Source organism: Papio anubis, chromosome 1 (assembly GCF_008728515.1).
Source record: "Papio anubis isolate 15944 chromosome 1, Panubis1.0, whole genome shotgun sequence".
Lineage (NCBI taxonomy): Eukaryota > Metazoa > Chordata > Mammalia > Primates > Cercopithecidae > Papio > Papio anubis.
Genome location: NC_044976.1, coordinates 196116967 through 196137694, shown reverse-complemented (window position 1 = coordinate 196137694; position 20728 = coordinate 196116967). Strand labels below are relative to the sequence as shown.

The following is a 20728-nucleotide window of genomic DNA, read 5'->3' as shown; positions in this document are numbered from 1 at the left end:
GAGATAAAACTCAGGACTCTAAGTTTCCAGTTCATACACCAGTCACCAGATCATGGCGCTTGAAAACTTGTACTATTGTTTTAAATCTATGTTTTAAAACCAGTAAAGCCAAAAGTATATTCTTATTCATTATTCTGTAACTGATTTGGCAACAATGATCAAATTGCATCTCAGTGAAGGAGTAGGACTTACATAAACTTGGGTGAAGCAGATGACGCAGTAATCTACTCACACACTGGATATCTTCACGCTTGTAGCTCTTCAGCTGCCAGTGGGCAACCTGCAGAAGAGGCTGTGGTCCCAGCTCAGCCTATTGTCTAGGATTTCTCCATGTTACCCAGCCATAGAGTCACAGGAAGCACAGGAAATGTCACCAGATACCAGAATACTTGGTGACAACATAGCACAGCAACAGATAACCTGTGACCCAAAGCCACTGTGCCAAGAAGCCATCCTTGAATGACATTCCCTATTGATAATCTTACCTGGTTTATGAGCTGTTCACAGAGATATCATGCTGATCCTGACTTTACAATTATAGACGCTCCCTTATTCTAACCAGAAGTGTAGGCACTAACCCTTACCTGGCTCCAGTCAGAATAACTGTAACCATGACCTAGATGCTAATTCACAATTGGTGGCTAATGGATGAGTTGTTGATTATTTTATTATTCATCTACTTTAATGTTCCCAAATTGAGCCAGATAACTATGCTTTGAAGAATCATTCCTTGGCTAAACCTTTAAGAAATAAATCTAATTTTAAAATAAATTATATGGCATCTGATATTCAGAAGGGACCTTGAAAGTCCCCTGACCCATTTCTCCTCTTTCTAAGCTGAACAGAACCCTATGCCACCCAATCTATGGGACCTGACTTCTGACACACTGGCTACTGATGGTTTTCAGCAAGAGAAACTCTTTCATTGAAAACATGGATTTCCAAGAAACCCTCTAGAGAGACTGGATTAAAGAGAAGGAGGACAGCGTCAGAAAAAGAGTCCACAGTGGAGATTAGAAAATTTATTAGACAATGTGACACAGAGAAAGGGCATAAGCCTGGTACCCAGAGAAGCTCTAGGTTTTAAATCTTCGTTCTGCTGCTTAGGAACTGGGAGGTCTTGAGCAAGTTATTCAAACCTCTCTGAGCCTTCTGAGGCTTCTTCTTCATCAGTAGAGCGGGAATCTCTGGGATGCCAGGATTCATGAGATACTATATTCAAAAGACACAGCACAAGCCCGACACACAGCAGCTGTTGCATCCATCTCATTTCCCTTTGTGCTTTCCCAGCATCCTACCTTTGGCTTCACACTCAGGTCAGGCTATAAAATTGGGCTACACAGACTACAGCTCAGAGACCACGCAGAAAAAAGAAAGCCCTGTTGGGGACAAAGTGCCTCAAGGTATTGAGGAGAAAGCTGCCATTTGTGATTTGAAAATTCACATGCAGGTGCCCAAGGCAAGCGGCCCCAGAGCCAGGGTGGGCCTCTCCAGTCTGTCTGTAACGTTGAGCATCCCATCTCAAATGGTGGCCTAAAAACTTGCCCTCTGTGTCTCAATACACCTTTCCCATTAGCTTGGAGGGTACACGAAACATTTGCAGAAAGAATAATAAATAAACCCCAGAATCAGCCGGATACCCAGGAAGAAAGGGAAGCGGGGGAGGAGTCAGACGAGGTTTCAGTCACTGCTTACCAACTGCTTCATATCCCCCATGGATTTCTTGTCAATGATTATTCAATCTCAGGCCTGACCTTTCTATTCTAAATAACACTGCAATATCAGCGCGGCCCAGCCCGCAGCTTTTGCAGGAAATTAACTGTATCTGGCTCTCACAGGAGACCCAAGAAATCCCTTCAGTAACAGCCCAGACTGGTTTACAGAAAAAAAGACCCAGCATTATCTTCTTTTCATACACTCCTCCTAATACCCGTCTAAATATCACAGAGCTCCCAGCTGTTTAATTCTAATAAATACTCATCTATTCTCAAAACAGACAAATGTTAGGTCTCAGGTGGGCCCCAGCATTTCATGTGGGAAGAAGAAGAGAATATGGAGAAAGAGAAAGAATAGAGCGGCTCACTGCTAGCTTTAAATTTCCATCCGTGCACAATACCAGGCTAAGAAAATGGCTAATGGTTTCCAGCTGAGCCACGGCCAGAGGTGACTTCCGAGGGGGGCCATTTTTTCTAGCCAGTGTCCGCCCCGTGATAGCCTGTCTTCCCTCAGTGCAGCTCCACGCAGTAGGAAGGAATTGGAGGACCTCTGACCATGCTGTGCATCTAGACAGCTAGTGGCCCTGGAGGAGCAGGAGGAGCTGACAGTTAATGGTCAGCTGTTGGGACTTCTCCCCGCTCTGCGTTGGTGTTTGGACCTGAGTCCAGATGGTTACCTCATCTACAGGGACCCTACATGGAGAACAGGAAAAGTAGAGAGAGAAAGGCCTCCCATGACCTCTGCAACCTGGTTTATTTGCAAATAGCATGGTTCAAGGGATGGGTGAGACAAAAGAAAGAATCCTCTGCCATTTTGGCTTGGGAAATGCCTGGATTTGGATAACGAGCATGAAGAAAATCTTTGTCCTCTGTCTCCCTGGTCCCTAAAGAGCTCTCGCTTTCTTTAAACGTACACGGTGATGAGGACTCAATGAGAGGCTTTTATGGAAGATCTGGGCTTGTCCACAGAGGCTTCTAGTGGTCTGTGAGCCCGGCATCTTCCACCAGGTAATGCTCTGGTGGGATATGGTTCAGATTCTTTAAGTCCCTCTAAAAGCCAGTTACAACTATTGTGATTCAGATGGCTCTGGGATGGCGAGACATTTCACATCTAGAGCAGCTACTGATTCTAATTGTCCCGAGCCTGAACTTTGTTTCCTCATCTGAGCCAGTGGTTCTCCAAGCAGGTTAAGGGCCCATTGCTGGCAGGAGAGGAGGGTTCTCCCAGCCTTTGGCAGATGGACCTCTGACAGTTTCAATTGTGTTTTTTCTGTCTCTGCCATGAATTAATAATCAACTTTTATTTTAATAAAACCTAAACATCACCTCAGTGATGCCACGCTGCAATCAGCCCAGGACTGTCCATTCGGTTACTAAGGTTTATTTAGAACACTGTGCAACGGTCTATGGCGATACCACCCCGAACATGCCCGATCTCGTCAGAACATTGTGCAACGGTGACAATGGTGGTCACGATGACTGTACTCCATGGAAAAACCTGAAGGCCACAATTCTAAGTCCAAAGTTAAAACCCCAGGAGATCCATCTGCCTGTTTCTGCTCTGCTAGTCAATAAGCCTGGATAAGCTCCCAGGCCAGGGTGAGGCAGGTTAACTTCCCACATTTGGCTCCACGTGGCTCTGGCAGGTTTCTAGAAGAGACCTGAGGACAAAATACGGCTACATATCCAGCCGTTGGTTCACGTATCCCTGAATTTCACACTGGAGCTTCTGGGCTGTGGGTTTCATCCTAGCCAGCACTGCTGTCACTCATTTAATGAGAGTTTCCTGAGCACCTTCTGTGAGCCAGCCTGGATTCTAAGCATCAGGGGTAGAGAACTCAAGTAGACCAAGTAATCCCTGCCCTCAGAGAGCACACTTTACATTAGAGGAAAGGACATGAACAAGATAAATAGATAAAATGTGTAGAGTATTAGGGATAGGTGCTAAAGAAAAAAATCAGCAGAGAAGAAAGAGGTGAATGTTTGGCTAGAGCAGGCAGTGGGACATGTAGTTTTAGTCAGTTCGGCCTCACTAAGAAGGTGACATTTGAATAAGACCTAAAGGAGGTGAGGCCCCCTTGGAATTTGGGGCAGAAGCAATCCAGGCAGAGTATACAGCACATTCAAAGGTCCTGGGGTGGGACCATGCCTGGCATTTCAAGGAACGGCATGGAGGCCAGCAAGGCTGGAGCAGAGAGAACAGGAGGGAGAACAGCTGGTGCAGTAACTAAGAGGTCCCTTAGGTCACTGCCGGGGCCACGAATTCTACTCAGAAAGACCGGAGGAAAGCTCAGGAGGGTTTAAGTAGAGGAGCACTTATTTAGGACTCAGGAGACCTAGACCCTGATCTTTTTTGCTACTTACAAGCTCTATGATCAAGTAACTTTAATTATTCTCATTCTACAATCACTTTTTCTCTATTGACTTTATTTATTTATTTAGAGATGAAGTCTTGCTCTGTCCCCCAGGCTGGAGTGCAATGGCACGATCTTAGCTCACTGCATCCTCTGCCTCCTGGGTTCAAGCAATTCTCTTGTCTGAGCCTCCCGAGTAGCTAGGATTATAGGCACGTGCCACCATGCCCAGCTAATTTTTGTACTTTTAGTAGAGACAGGGTTTCGACATGTTGGCCAGGCTGGTCTTGAACTCCTGACCTCAGGTGATCTGCCCGCCTCGGCCTCCCAAAGTGCTGGGATTACAGGTGTGTGCCACTGCACCAGGCCTCTGTTGACTTTAGTTTCATCGCCTTTAACATGAGGAGTTTGTGCTTTTGAATTCTGACATTTCTGTAGCTCTAACATTCTATTATTCGCGCCAGACAAATCTAAAAGTAAATCAAATATATCATTTGTTAGTGTCAAAAGGACGCATTTCCACATCCTTCCTTGTTCAGGGTTCCTCTGGACAGGGCTCCAGTGGGAGGTCATGGGGCATCACTTGCCATCTCCCTCAAAGTTGCGGGGACAGATCAGAGGTGTGAAACTCATCTACTCCTCTACGGGAGTCTTAAATCCCACCCCCACTCCCTTTTCGCACCTGTCAACGAGATCAAGCTGATTACCTAAAACACTCTAGTTGTATAATCATTATTTCATCCTATTTAATTGAGCCCCTATGACATACCCTGCCTTATTAAAAAGTCAACCAAAGACAGAGAAGCATCAGACAGGTTCCCCATCCTTGCAGAGTTGATGATCTTGTCACATAACATCTTGTTTAGTCTGAAACTAGAAAAAGGTACTCAATAGGATTCACCTAAGTAAGGGTACAAAAATTGTAAACAGCAGGTGCTTAATGAGAGGCACGCACAGTGTGTGCTGCAAGGGCTCAGAGAATAGAGTGCTTTCAGAGGGCAGAGGGACTGGGGAGACCTCTGAGGGAGGTAGGGAGAGAGCCAGGCCTTGGAAGCTAGGTAGGATTTTAATGGGTATATATTACTGCCTCCAATTTATTGGCCCAATAAAGCAGGCATTACATGGTGGGAAAATAAATGTAAAGCAGGTTGACAGTTTAATGTGCATATGCACACAGGCACAAGCAGCTGCTGATTTGGGTTTTCATGAACCGATCAAAATCATTTTTCTACAGATTTCATGGCACCTCATTTTAGGGCATCCTAGTGACCCCGCCCCCATCATGGACAGGTGGGATGGGGTCTTGGAGGAAAGATCAGGTCTGGAGATTAGCATTTCCCAGAGCTTTGCTTGGAGCTCTCAAGATATCTGCTGTTTTGCCAAATCTGCATCCCCTGGGAACCTGTAGGGCGCCTGTGAGGATAACTTGTACCCAAAGAGTGGTGAAGGTGGCCAAAGAACCTTCCACTCTTATATTTGTCGTCGAGGTCCCAAACCTCGGAGTTGGAAGGAACCTGCTCTCAGAAAGAAGGGACCGCTCTCCTTCTTGCTGCTCTACTGCACAACATTCTCTATCATAGCACACATAAGGATTGTTTGTGCATTTGTTTGTTTAAAAGAACACACCGAACTCAAAGTTTCCCTTTACAAGGATACAGCATCTTCCTCATCTCTGTGTCCCCTACTAGAAGATAACATGTGTTCAATAAATATTGAAAGAAATAATACTCGAGCTCAGTTCATCTGAACCTTTTTGGGGTGGAATTTCAGGTCCCATAAAGGATCTGAAGAAGGCTATGGACCTTCTCCCCAGTGAAAAATGCACTTATTCGTATACTTACAAGATTTTAACAGATGATTTGTGGGGCACTTGGGTTACAGACTGAGCCCTGCTTTAAGAGCATAGTAATCACTGTACAAAATTCTTCACAGGCAATCCTGCAGCCTTGGCCTGGACCATTCCAGTGATGGGGAGTTCACTCCCTCTCCATGTGTGGACAGCATTCATGGTTAGAGGTATCTTCTTTATATATTGGATAGCAACCTCCCTTTCTGTAACCCGCATCTATAGTCCCTGTTCTCTTCTTAAACAGAAAGGAGCTGGAAATTTTCCATCACAAGGGATCTAATCCATCATGCACAAATGTTTATAGACACATGTCCTGAGCCTCCTTGGGCTTCTCTTTCCTCAGCTGTGTTTTGCTCTGATGGGCTTTATGTCTTCTCCCTATCCTGATTCTGTGTATTCAGAACAAAAGCATGGGTTATCAACACCCCTACTAAAGTGTGGTACCCAGAGAGAAGCAGAGGAGCTGAGCATTATTTTCCTCTTTGTTCCAGACAAGGCACTTGCCTTTATGCCGCCTAAGACTGGATTTCACTGCATTTGCTTTTTGGCAGCCACCTCACACCATTGGCCTATAATGGGCAAGGAGTCATATAATGCTCCCAAGGCTTTTTTCAGGTGTGCTGTTGATAAGCCCTGTCTCCCCACTGGGCATTTGTGCAGCTTGCTGTTCAGATCTAATTGCAGTACTTTTACATTTATCCTTCTTAAGTGCCATCCTATTAGATTTGGTCCTTGAGTCCAGCCTGGTGAGACCTTTTTGGATCCTGATTTTGTCATTTAACATATTAGCTCATTACTCGCAGACAATGTGTTTAATATGCAGCAAAGAGCTACCACTGTTGGAGTATTTCTCCAACAGACATTGGGTTTACACAGAATATTTCATTGTACTTTCACTCCAGCTCTACGAAGAATGTGTTATAATCCTCACTTTATATTCGTGGAAACTGTGACATAGAAAGTTTAGGTAACTTAGGCAAGGATACACAACAAGTACGGAGTCGAGACAGGATTTGAACCCAACTCTGTCTGACTCTGAAGGTCTTGTTCATAGCCACCCTACCATGCTGCCTTTATCCAAGTCATTCATATTTTGATCAGGAGAGGACAGGATCAGAGCCTTGGGGTAAAAACACTTGAGGGCTTCAGGCGGAGAGGGTTGATTCGTTCAATGTGATTCCTTCTCTCTGTTTGGCATGTTACTTTCACGTTACTCACCATTATCCTAAGAACTAGAAGAGGGCATTGGTTCACTGTTTTGAAGAAACACAGTTATAGTAATTCCCTGCTGTTCCCTGAGCCCCCTTACCAAGTAATAAATAATGCGAATGTGGCATGACTTGTGTTTCGTCAATTCATGCTGGCCTCTGGAAATCCCAGCTTGTCTTACTACATGCTCTGAAGCCCTTGTTTAAAGAGCTGGGTCTAGACCCTTGCCCAAGAATATTGCTGAGCCTTCTTAGTTTTCTTATTCGGTAGCTGGGAGATGGGGGGCAGGGGTAGGGGTTGGTGGTGACACCTTATTTCACCAGGCCTCTAAACACAGCATCAAAGGAAAGCCAGAGATATCTTTCTTGATATTCTCTCAACCACCACACATGTCTTTTCTAGTTAATTATAGATCAATCTGCTGTAAACTTACACAAAGCATTATTGAACACACTTTAAAATTCTAGCAAGTGTGACCTCAAACTATAGACTTTCATTTACATATGTGACTCTCGGAGCCAGTGTCCAATGACAACCTTATACATAAGCCTTACAATAACAGCTTTGAAAAAAATTACAGGAGTAAATACGTTTTTACTAGCTTTTGATTTCAAAAATCCTAATTAAGTTTTGTAGTAGTTTATTTTGTGGAGATACATTTGACCCAAGAGTACTGAGGAATTCAGAAAGAAAAAGAAAAGAAAAGAAAAAGACGGATGAAGGGAGAGGAGAGGGTACACACCTTTTGTTCTGATTGTTGACTTGAAAACAAAGACCTTCACAGGTGAGCAGCTGATAAGGAGGCTGCATCTTCTAGAATTGTGAGGTGTGTAAGGTTCAAGGAGTTATTCTCTCTTGGGGTATTTCACTTGAGCTGATCTTCACCCTATAGAATATAACTTGATATAAGAACTTGGGGACCATCATAGCCAGGGATTAGGCCCTGTCAGTGTGCAGTTCTGTTTTCCCCATCTGCCAACGGGACTTCGCTCCCCCATTTCTCTCTGCTGTGAGATCCTCTGTCTTCATAGATATTTTATGTAAGCATATGTGTTAGATCATGTATATTATGATATTATTTAACTATATGCATTGTTGTATATTCTGTAATACTCCCAGGCTGGAGTGTAGTGGCGAGATCTTGGCTCACTGCAATCTCACCTCCTGGGTTCAAGCGATTCGCATGCCTCAGCCTCCCGAGTAGCCGGAATTCAGGCATGCATCACCACGCCCGGCTAATTTTTGTATTTTTAGTAAAGACGGGTTTTTGCCATGTTGGTCTGGCTGGTCTCGAACTCCTGACCTCAAGTGATCTGCCTGCCTTGGCCTCCCAAATTGCTGGGATTACAGGCGTGAGCCACTGTGCCCGGCTTTACCGTGTAATTTTTGCACATCAATCCACACTCACTATCATCTTCCTACTGCATGTTTTAATGGAGGTGGAATTGTTACAGATCATTGTAGGCAGGAAAATGGGGGACCCATGTGGGGAAAAAGCAAGGAGCTTTTTCCTCAAAACCTTCCTCCACTGCAAAACCCCCTAGCAGGTAGACTAAAGACATAAAATTCATATGGAGTCTCATTCTGTATAGATTCATAGAATGGAAGAAACACAATGAATTTTGAAAGAATCAAAGCTGCCTCCCCTCAGTGTGCTGGTGAAAAATCTGCAGTCCAGAGACACTTGCCTTAGTGACAGGGCTGAATGTAGAGTTCATGCTGCCAGACCTCTGACGTGAATTAGGACTGAAAATCAAAGTTTATCAGGGAGTTACACCTGTGAAGGAAAAAAGCAAAGGAAGCACGACTGGGCTGGGAAGCTGTCAAACAGGGATACAGACGTGAGTGAGCCCCAGAACAAAAATTACATTATCTTATTTATTTTATATTATTTTTGAGAGACAGGGTCTCACTCTGTTGCCCAGGTTAGAGTGCAGTGGCATGATCATAGTTCACTGCAATCTTGACCTCTTGGGCTCAAGAGATCCTCCCACTTCAGCCTCCCTTGTAGCTGGGACTTACAGGTGTGTGCCACCATGCCCAGCTAATTATTGTATTTTTTTGTAGAGATAGGGTCTCAGTTGCCCAGGCTAGTCTCAAACTCCTGGGCTCAAGTGATCCCTCTGCCTCAGCTTCCCAAAGTACTGGAATTACTGGGGCAAGCCACAATGCCTGGGCCAAAAATCACCCTTTAGATGAGTCCCACCTTGGGCAAAAATGGCCAAACCCTTGAACCACCACCAGGCTCAGTCGCTGCTTGAGGTGGACCTTAAGAGAGCTAGCAGGCAGGGGCTACCAGCCAACCACACTCCTCTGAGCTGGGCAACCAGCCCTTTCTTGAAGGGACATGTGAAGGGCACATTTGCATGATTTCCATGTCTGTCCCAGAACTGGAATGTAATCTTGTATTGGTTCTATGTAAGTTCTAGAGAGAGATTATTTTTGTGACTTTATAATAAAAGTAATGCTTATTTTTATTCATTGTAAAGCAAAAAAGTATTGTCTCAATAGATATGTCTCAATAGTATTGTCTCAATAGTATTGTCTCAATAGATATGTTGCAAAATCCAAAAAATAAAAGTATACGTATATATATTTGGTATATATATGTGTGTGTATATATATACACATATACATATACACTAAATGGTTTTTTATTAAAATATTTTATGGCAGGCTTTTGGAAATGGCCTAAGGTATCACCAGAGTGGAGGTCAGTGAACCCAGAGCAACCCCTTGAATTTTCCATTAGTGAGTAGTTAAATGAGGTAATAAATAAATTATTATTAAGCACTTTGCAAATAGAGTGTTATGTAAATGCTAAATAATCATAATAATATAGTAGTATGCTGATCTTGATAAACGGGTCGGCTTCTATGTCATTTAAAATGGATGGCGCAGCAGTGTCTGTGAAGATGAATGAGGTTCGCATTCACAAAGCTGGGTAACAGCACAGTCTCCTCTGCTAGGAGGCTGGGCCTCCTGGCTCGTTGTTGCTGCATTCTCTTCCCCTCATTTCTCGGTGGGACAATTAGCAGAGGAGAGGGATTCCGGCCAGCTTGAAGAGGGTAGTAAAAAGGCTCCCATGCAGGGATATTGAAAGGAGACTTAGGTGAGTGCATAGGGATCTGCATTTCTGAGAAGTCAGGGCTAATCTATAAGTGGGCGGGAGGCAGAGAATTAACATTTACTGAGCGCCTCCTGTGACCCAGACACTGTGCTCGGTGCTCTGTGTTTATTATCTCATTTATCCTCCAGGTCAGCACATTAAGGTAATAGAAGAGTGGAATAAAGCCGAATGCATTACTAATTTCTGTAGAAGAGCAGAAGGCCTTACCCTAGAGCTGTAGCTGCTGTTTTCCTCTTTGCATTCTGGAGTGAGATCTGGAAGAGGGAATGAGAGAAAGCCTGACCCAGTGATTTATCACAGCCCCCAAATGCTGGGACCTTTTAGGACGCACAGCTGTATGATGAAAAGAGTCACATCTTCCTCTGGGGCTACACCCAATAACTGCTCCTCCCAGCCCCCTGCCACGCACCTAATTCACCCTGGACATCGCAGCCCCGCAGAGCCTCGTTCAGCCCTTTCTTTCACCTTAATAACATCTAGCGAACAATGATAGAGGAAGTGCCATGTACCGAATACTCCATAATGGCTTTATGTACATTATCTCATTTAATTCTGTGATAACCCTGTGAAGTCAGTTTTTTTTTGTTGTTTTTTTTGGGTTTTTTTTGCCTTTAAGGTTCTCATTTTAGATGGAAACACTGAATTTTGTCAAGTAACTTGCCAAAAGTCACACAACTGGTTCAAGGGGGAGGTGAGAGAGCCAGGTTGGTCCACTCAGATCAAAATCCTCCTTATACCTGAGGATTATAGCCCAGTGATGGGAGGAAAAAAAAAAAAAAAAAAACCCAAACCAAACAAGCAAAATCCAAATCTTCCTGATACTTGATACGTTATTCTTAATAATGATTAAACCCTTTGTTTAACGTGCCAGATTTTGAGGGTATAAAAGTAGCTCAAGGCTGGGCACAGTGGCTCACACCTGTAATCCCAGCACTTTCGGAGGCAGAGGCGAGCAGATCACTTGAGGTCAGGAATTCAAGACCAGCCTGGCCAACATGGTGAAACCCCCTCTCTACTAAAAATATGAAAATTGACCAGGCATGGTGGTGCATGCCTGTAATCCCAGCTACTCAGGAGGCTGAGGCAAGAGAATCACTTGAACCCAGTAGACAGAGGTTGCAGTGAGCCGAGATCACACCACTGCACTCCAACTTGGGCATCGAAATGAGACCCTGTCTCAAAAAAAAAAAAAGTAGCTCAAGTGTTTATTCATTATTAAACATATTATGCTCAACTTTACTGAACATAATGACATATAATAAACTGTACATTTGAAGTATACAATTTGGTAAGTTTTGACATACGTATATACCAGTGACACCATCACCACAACCAAGATAATGAACATATTCATCACATCCAAAAGTTTGCTTCTTTGTAATCCATTCTTCCTACCTCTTCTTGCCTCATCTTCTCCCCAGTCAACCACTGATAGGTTTTCTCTCACTATAGTTAGCTTGCATTTTCTTGAGTTTTATATAAGTGGAGTCCTGCAATGTATACTCTTTCTTGTCTGGCTGCTTTCACTCAATGTAATTATTTTGAGATTCATCCAACGTTGTATTTTTTCTTTGTTTTATTTAGAGACATGAATACTTTGAGTACTCAATATGCATTTTATTTAATTTTAGCTTTGGACTCAGTTTAGAGTTCAAATTTCAGTTCTGTCATTTGTTATCTGTGTGCCAAATGGCAAGTTTCTTAATCTGTGTGAGGCTTAGTTTTTTTCATCCATGAATTGAGTATAATGAAAACTACATTATAGGGTTACTGTGAGGATTAGATGAAATAATATAGGTAAACTGCATAGCAAAGCCTCTATTCATGGTAAGCATTTGATTTTGCTATTAAAATAATTTTTTTAAATAAAAATATATTGTTCACCAAAATTCCTTTGATGTCTCCTAGATCCTCAATATCAGGTTAATAAAACAATAGCCTGCCTATATTGTGCCAAGTAGAATACTTAATGTGGCATATGAATTAGCTCTTTTAATATTTGCAAGAAGACTGTGAAGTATGGAGTCACATTATAATCCCTTATTACAGATGATGAAACTGAGATAGATAGTAGAATCAGGAATTGAACTGAGGCAGTCTGGCTCAAGACTGTCATTTCCATTATGACCTGGCTACATTTCAATATGCAATGACATCACCCACTAGCCCTAGGGTTTTAGGGGAATTGCTATAGGAAAAAAAAATCTAGATATGAAGACCATGACAGTAGTCAAGTAAAAGTTAGAGAAATGGGTAAAAAACCAAAATTATCATTGGAACACCAATTATTATCAAGGAATACCAAATATTTTAAATGTGTTATAGGAATATGTAGGAAATTTGAATTTATAAAATGTAATGCACACCTGATTTTACGGTTAACTATGAGAGAGTCAAAGACAAGGAATCTTTGAAGAAGAAATTATGGCAACCAGAGCATAATCTACCTTTCTGGAAGCGTGGGAGAAACTTCAGTGTTCTTTGTATGAGCCTGAGGTTTTAGAGCAGACCCAAAAGGTAAGCCCACCACTGAGGCTGCACAGTCTCAGCTAAGCAAACTGTACTCATCCCAAATTTGGGGATTAGCTGTCAATTTGGAGCCCATTGGAATAGCTGTTACAACAGAATGGAAACATTCAGCTATACCTTTGGTTGTCTTCAGTATAGTAATTGGTATTCACTAAAGATTTGAAATTTAGTGGAACAGAGGGAGAAAATTTTTAATTCAGTTCAGGTGAACAAACATTTATTTGCCTGATTGGCACAGAATTCGCCTTTGAGAAACACCTGCTTGGAGCTGGGGGCTAGGGAATGAAAGAGATAAATAAAATAATTTCAGTGGTGAGAAAGGCCTGGATTTGAAAGATATTTAGAAGGCAAAATCAATGGACTCAGTGGCTACCTGCAAGTAGGCATGAAGGGAAGGTTGGGGTTCTGGCCTTGGTAAATGTGAGCAACCGCTAAAAACAGGATTCTGTAAATGTAGGTGAGGAGGGCAATTTCTGTCATCTTGGGTTTGATGTGTAACAGAAGATCTAGGTGGAAACCTCCAACAGGCAGTTGTGTTGCTAGACAACTGAGCCCAGGAATGAGGTCAGAGTTGAAGATCAGCGTATAGGATACCGTTGAAGTTATGCAGCGGATGGAATCACTGAGGGAGCGTGGATGGAGTAAGTCAACACAGTAGTCATGATGGTTAAATGTGTTTGACCAAATACCAATATACCGAGGCATATTAAAGTAATGGGAGTGGATCATATGACCAGATAGATCTTTCCCATTCCGAACTTTTCCAAATCTACTTATTTTAACAACACACCTTTATTCCATGTGCGTACATGCACATTCTAATCTGTATTCCATTGAAATGAAGTACTTAGGAAGGAAAAGAACCGTAAAACAAACACAAAAGTCTATGCTGGGGGTGCTCCTTTACCTTAGTTGGGCAGTGGCTCTGTAAGAGCTTGGGGTGGGGAATGTGGGCAGAGGTGCCAGTTGGATAGACGAGCTATTTTGATGTATTGATATCTGAATAAACCATTGTGCCTCTGTGGCAGTTTTCTCTTCTGTGAAGGATGGAGAGGGTTAAGACACTTACCTGAAAAGAAGGCTTATGTTTTTCAATGTTTCTTTAATTATGTGTTGACTTCCCTGCACCTTAAACTATCCCTACACATCTCCTCATACCCCTATTCCTGTATTATTCAGTCAACAAGCACATGTAGGGCAACTTCTGTGTGGAGACCTCATATTTGATGCTAGGGACACAGAGAGGATGGTATTTAGTTCCTGCCCTTGAGAAACAGAAAATATACTCATGGCGATAGGCTAATTATCAAAGGGTTCTTCATTGCCACAGTTTTCTGTGTGTCAAAGCACTCTCATCTACATGACATTGTGCTACAGCATGTCTGCAAAGGAAGCATTTCTTCACAGTGATTATTATGATGCATCTGGTAACTGAGACACCGAGGTGTAGGGACTTGGGAAGGTCAGTCAGTGGCTGAGCTCCAAATCTTTTGGCCAAGTGTTCTTTCTGCTAAGGCGAAGGTTTTTTCCCAGCACTCCCATCCTGGGCACCTTGCCTTTGCAATTTCCTGGTTGTATATTTTATCTCTTTCAGTTGACAAAGTTGACAGGCCCTTGGGGGATACTGACTCAAGACTATTTGCCTTTGGTCAAGTGCTAAATCCCACCGGTGTACGATTGACTTTGGAAGAGCTACTGTCACTTTCGCTGCCCCCTCCCAAGTTCCACTGTGTGTCTAGAGGGAAGTAGGATTATCAGTTCTGTATATACCAGAGAGCACTAGCAAAACCAAATTAGCTCAAGCTGGCTTCCATTCAGGTCAGCTAATTAAATTAGCTATTGTTGCATTACTGATAAGGACAGTTTGGAAAAGGAAAAAAGCCACTCATTCCAGCAGCCATTAGGTGAAGGCTAAGAAAATGTATTAATGGGAACACTCTGAAAGAAAACCCCTCTGACTAGGAGTGGGACCTAGTGGTCCTTGGTGGACTGTTCTCCTAGCCATCTGCTCCAAGCTCATGCTCCCATAGCTCTCTGGCTCTGGTCTTTATGAACATTGCTACACTCTGGCTTTCTGGTACCCAGCTGCAGCCAAGGCAGCCCTCCCCTTTTCCTCCCACCATGAGCCTAATCCTCCTGGGACTCTGGAGAGAAGTGGGGATTTTTCTGGGGGAGAACGGCTCACCCTTGAGTGCTAAAATGTAAACCCCCCATAGTATAAAACCAGTTGATATTTGGAAGAGTCTTGAAGAAGAACTACAGAGACAGAGGAAGGAAGGAGAGAAGGAAGGAAGGAAGGAAGGAAGGAAGGAAGGAAGGAAGGAAGGAAGGAAGGAAGGAAGGAAGGAAGGAAAGAAGGAAGGAAAGGGAAGGGCAGGGCAGGAAAAATAGAAAAGAGGAGAGAACACCTTGCCCTTGTGTAATCTCCCCATCATATAAATGCCAGTTGATATTTGTAAGAGCACTAAAGAAGAACCAGAGACAGTAGGGGTGGTGAGAGAGAGAGAGAGAGGAAGGAAGTGAGGGAGGGAGGGAGAGAAGGAGGGAGGGAGGATGGAAGGAAGGAAGGAAGGAAGGAAGGAAGGAAGGAAGGAAGGAAGGAAGGAAGGAGGGAAGGAAGGAAGGAAGGAAGAAAGGAGAGAAAGAAAGAAGAAAAGAGGGGAGGAAAAGTGGGGAAAAAGAGGAAGGAAGGAGAGACTAGGAAGTTCCAAAGACACTACATTTTCTGGCTGTCCAGTATCTGCTCATTGGCTACTGTGTGCTGTCTTGGTGAGGCTGTAAGTTACGTTGGCTGCTATCTTCTAGTTGAGATTTGGTCACATGAACTTACCCTAGGCCAACTAACCAAAGTCCTAAGATCTGGAACTTGAGGTTCAAGGACAAAGAATCTTAGAAGCTCATTCACTTTAGCAGCAGCTCACTCCAATGAGACTTGCATCCACACTACATTTCTACCATCAGGTCCCACCCCCATACCCCTCACCAAGCTGTCCTGGTTCCAGCTTTTCCCCAAAAGTAATTATCCAGGTAAAATTCTGAGTGCTCCCTGATATCCTTCTGATTTACTCTTTTTCTGCTTAAAATAACCTGAGTCACTTTCATGCAATCCAAATGATTTAAAACAATCTTTAGTCCAACCCTTTATTTTGGTAGATGAGGTAGGGGACCCAGAGGTATTAAGTGATTTTCTCAAAATCACACAGATGATCATTGGCAGCTCCAGGGCTGGAGCCTAGGCCTCTAACTCTATGCGATTGTGCTGCCTAAATATGGTGCTCACTAAATAGGCATCTTCTGAGAAAGTGAAGGCAACTCAGGGAAACGTGCCTGAGAGTCCATGCCAGAGCCTGGGAAATTCTCATCTGTGCTCCTCATTTTCATGGCTTCATTTTTTCTTGATTTCCTAGATTCTATTTAAGATTTTTAAGCCATGGGATAATATTCTCCTGTGAGAAAACAAGTGAAAGTAAAATTGTCCATATGTCAGTTCATATGTATACAGTGTGTGTCCCTCTTTCACTGTCAAATGTGAAAAGTCTATAGTCCAAATTTACTCTTAGGCCCTTGATACCAAGGGCTAAAGTACCTTCTACTGAACTAATGCATATTTTTTTTTACTTTAATATTTTAATAATCTTTTCAAAAAATAAAATAGAGGTGGGGTCTCGCTATGTTGATCAGGCTGGCCTCCAACTCCTGGCCTCAAGCGATCCTCCCATTTTGACCTCTCAAAATCCTGCAATTACAGGCATGAGCCACCATGCCCAGCCTCTGATGTAATTATAATCAAGGACATCGGTAACATCAAGGAGAGTAACAGGTGTACTTATTTTATAGGAGTACCTGTAATTATAATTGGGAAAATATGATACATGCTATGGTATGCTATGCTATGTACTTACTTTAAATTTGGAACTATATTCTCTCAGCCTCAGTTTCTTCATCTGCAGACAAGAAAATTAACTGTTTTCTCTTACTCAAGCTCTAGCATTCTAAACTAAATGAGGAATTATAAAAGCTATTGAACTAAATGAGAAATTCCAAAGTTAGTGAATTCGGCATATTACTGAAATAATTGGTTTAAAAATCTTTCAAGCCCTTTAGGTAAAAATAAAAGGGAAAATGTTACTAGAGAATCTGTGCTAAAAGACTTTAGTTAAAAACATCAAACCCCACTTCAATGTTCATTCTGAGAAGGACTAGAAAAAGTTGAGCCCATCAGTGTTCAGGTGCAGAGTACTAATTCCACGAGACCCAATTCTATGTACCAATATGAGAAGATGTTATTAGCACCTCTCACCCATAAAAACATCTGTCTTCAGCTATTGTCAACTCAATCAATTGTCATTTTGGGAATTTGGTGGAAAGAGATTGCCTAGCCCTGGGCAAATGGATATTTTCAAAGTGTCCACTAAAATAATTATAATTATTGCTTTATATCTTCCTTACACAAAATAATAGAAAGTCATTGCAAAATATGTGAAAACAGAAAAAAATCTTTATAATTCTATCACTCTAACACAATAGTCCTCATTTTCCATAATTTCCTTCTAATATTTGCTCACATATATGTATACAATGAATATTTGGGAAATTTATTGATAGATTTTTTTAGTTTGTCAAGCTGAATTTTGCCAAATTTGAGCTCAGAAATTAGAAGTACTGGCTGTTTTTTCAACTTTGTTATACATTCCCTTTCCCTCTTCTTTATCCCTGGCCATAAAATGAGAGCACAGGCACCTTTGCCTTCTGTAATGAATAGCAGTAATGCTTCATGTCTTTGAGCTCTTCTCAGCTATTCAGAAACAAGTACGAATTAATCTTAGATGCGCTATTAACTTTTGAAAAACGTTTTTTCTCTGACAGTGTTTTTATATTAAGGCTGGGTTCTATGTACGATTTGCTACAAAAAAGGAGACAGGTATCTAACACTCCCTCTGAACTGTCGTTGACCTATGATAGGGCCAGTACAGAATGTTCTTCATTAGCTTTTTTTTAGGTGGAGGCAGATAAACAAGGGGAAGGGGAAAACCACTGGTCAAATTAAGAGCATGCAGATTTAAGTCCTGGGTTTGCAACTTACCAGCTGTGTAACCTTGAGCAAGTCATTTAATATTACTAGGATCAGTTGCTTCATCTGTAAAACACGGGTAATAATAACTATTTCGTAGAGTTGTTATGAAGATTAAACAAGCTAATGTAGGAGAAAGTGCTGCAAAAATGAATCACATTTTTTTTCTTAAAAATAAATTATAAACAGGTGACTCCATTGAACTATTCCTAATATTTATCACGGAGATTTTTTTCCATATTATATGAATGAAAAGTGGCTTCAATTTTTGGTGGCTGATGAGCCATTTCCTGAATCGTCTAGGTCCAGGCCTGTTTCTTCTTCTTCTATTTTCAGCTGGTTAGCTGCTCATTGAGATCTTGCCAGAGGGTGGGCGAAAGAAATAAAAACTGAAATCGGTCAATTTGACTCTTTGATAGCAGTCCTGATGAAAGATCTGTGGATAGGGGGTGTTAAAGTTGTGAGTTAAACTGGAATTTTGCCTTCTTACCAGGAAATTGCAAGAACCTATTGATGGCATGGATGCTCTGGTGGTGACAGCAAGTCCTCTTCTCTTGACTGAAGAAATGTCTTCCCCTATCTGAAAAGTGGCCTCTCTTCCAGAATGACACATACTGACTTTTGAAGAAGCAAAGGATACCTGCTGGCCAGTCACATCAGCCAAAACAACTCTGGTGAGCAGTGAATTGACAGATGTTGCAACTGGAAGACTGTGGCATCAACAGAGCCCCAAAGCAATAATCTCTCTTTCTCTTGCCCGCTAATCCAGCAATCAAATAATCACTTTTAAGCATTTACTGTGCATCACCGTATAACATAAAATGTGATGAGTAGCTAGATATATATATGACAACCTCTGAATTCTCAAAATATTATAATAAACTAAGAAAACAAGAGTTGTGCATGTAAAAAGACAACTAACTACATAGGGAGAAGGCAGCGAACACATTTAGTGCATCTCCCCTGTACCAGTCACTGTGTGAGGTGCTGTACAAGTACTAATTTATCTAATCCCCACCAAATCCCTGGCAGGTATTTCTATCCTTGTTCTGTGGATGATGTGGGAATTAGAGATATTTAATAACTTACCCAAGATCACATAGCTACAGAAGTGTGGGGCCTGTTTTCAGGTTTAGATGTGTCTAACTCTGTAATCTATGCTCCATAACTAACACACACCTACCGATGAGAGAAATCAGAGCTCAAAGACATCATTTAGTACGGTTGGGGCGTGACAAGACTTTAAAACGCCAATTGGCAAAACACATTGATAAAGTTATCCCAAGTCCATTAACTTTTCTGGGAAATATTTCTAGCCAGAGGAAAAATGCCTGGATTCTGGAAGCAGGGATGGTGGAGTGGAAATGACAGCACTCTAGTCTCAGCTCAGCCGTTATCCACACGTGTTCATCCGAGCAAGTTGCTTCCTGCTTCTAGGCTTTGTGTCATCATCCATAGTATAGAGTGTTTCTAGATTGCCTAATGCCACTCACACTACATCACCAGGCAGGTGTATGGTACACTAGCTCTAACATCAAGCAGACCTGAGTTTGAATCCTGGCTCCATCTTCAAGCAATGGGGTCTTGGGCAAGTCATTTTCCCATCTGTAAAAATGGAAATGATAATACCTACCTCAGGGTCTTTGCCCTTATTGTTCATTCTCCTGGGGACAGTCTTTCCCAGATATCACAAAGGTCACTCTTTTACCTCCTTCAGGTCTTCACTCCACTTACCTTTTTGTGAGAACTTTCTTGAACACAATACCTAACCTTGTAAACCGTCTGTCATTTCCTATCCTCTTTCCTCATTTTTTAATTTTCTTTAGCACTCAACACCTAACATACTATATATAGCACTCAATTATCTTATTTATTGCCTCTTTCCCACCTCTAGAATGTAAGCTCTATAAGGGCAGGTTTTTTTGTATTCTTTACTGCTGTATCCCCAGTTTCTAGAATGATTTAGGTGATTAATAAATATTTCTTGCATAAATGAATTTTTTGTGAATATAATGTGAGTAAAGTCCTTTGCACAGGACCCAGTACATAGTAAACACTCCAAACATGTTATCTCTTTGTGTTACTATTTTATTGTAACTTTCCCTCATCTCAGTGGGGCACATGTGTTCTCTTCTCCAGATAACCCAAGATTAGTACTTTAATCCAGCTAATGAGTATGAAGGCTTGATTCTGTGGAGATTAGTCTAGAAGCAAGTGGAGCTAATCATTGTGAGGGAAGTGAAGGAGGGGATTTGTGTGGTTGCTACCTTCAAATACCTAAAGGTGTGTCACATGCATAGCAATTCCAGGAAGAATATTTCTGCTGCACAAGAAAGGATTTCAACATAATTGGATGTGTATAATAGAATAATCTGTCTCAGGAGATATCAAGTTGCCCATTTCTAGAGGTCTCCTAGAAGCTAGGTAACTAAATCTCACAGACTCTGAGGATAATTATTGTAATGAGTAATGAGGTTGGAGTGCAACTAGGGAGATCACGCACTTATGGAGATAGTTAGCAAAATATGGCATTCCTAGGGACAAAATAAATGGACAGTCAATAGGAGTATTTCAATCTATAAGTCAATAAGAGTGTTTCAATCTATAAACTCAAAGAAATCAAGGATAGATGATTAAGAGACTGAGGACTGAGGATGGCCATCTCAATAAAAGTCAAGACGTGATACCCAGACTCAAGTCAATTTTCAGATTCAGAACCCACTGATAGAAAACAAAAAACAAAACAAAAAAAAAACTGAGTCCCTAGGTGATAAGACCTTTCCAATTTTATAGAAAATATATATGGTGATGATTTTCTCATTATTTTCCCAAAAGGCCCTTGGCCATTTTCTCAAGTGATCATATACTAGG

At 42.0% G+C, this 20728-nt stretch overlaps 1 protein-coding gene across 2 annotated transcripts in view; it reads left to right on the top strand.

The window, feature by feature from the left end:
• Nucleotides 1-20027, top strand: part of PBX1 (PBX homeobox 1) — a 327299-nt gene extending 307272 nt beyond the window's left edge. Inside the window, exon 9 of one of the 2 annotated variants that reach the window (XM_009192815.4) lies at nt 18351-20027. In XM_009192815.4, coding sequence (XP_009191079.2) covers nt 18351-18371 — 21 coding nt within the window. In that variant the 3' untranslated portion in view covers nt 18372-20027. The remainder of the gene's footprint in view (nt 1-18350) is intronic. The other variant, XM_009192821.4, reaches the window with a different exon arrangement.
• Nucleotides 20028-20728: the final 701 nt, after the last annotated feature.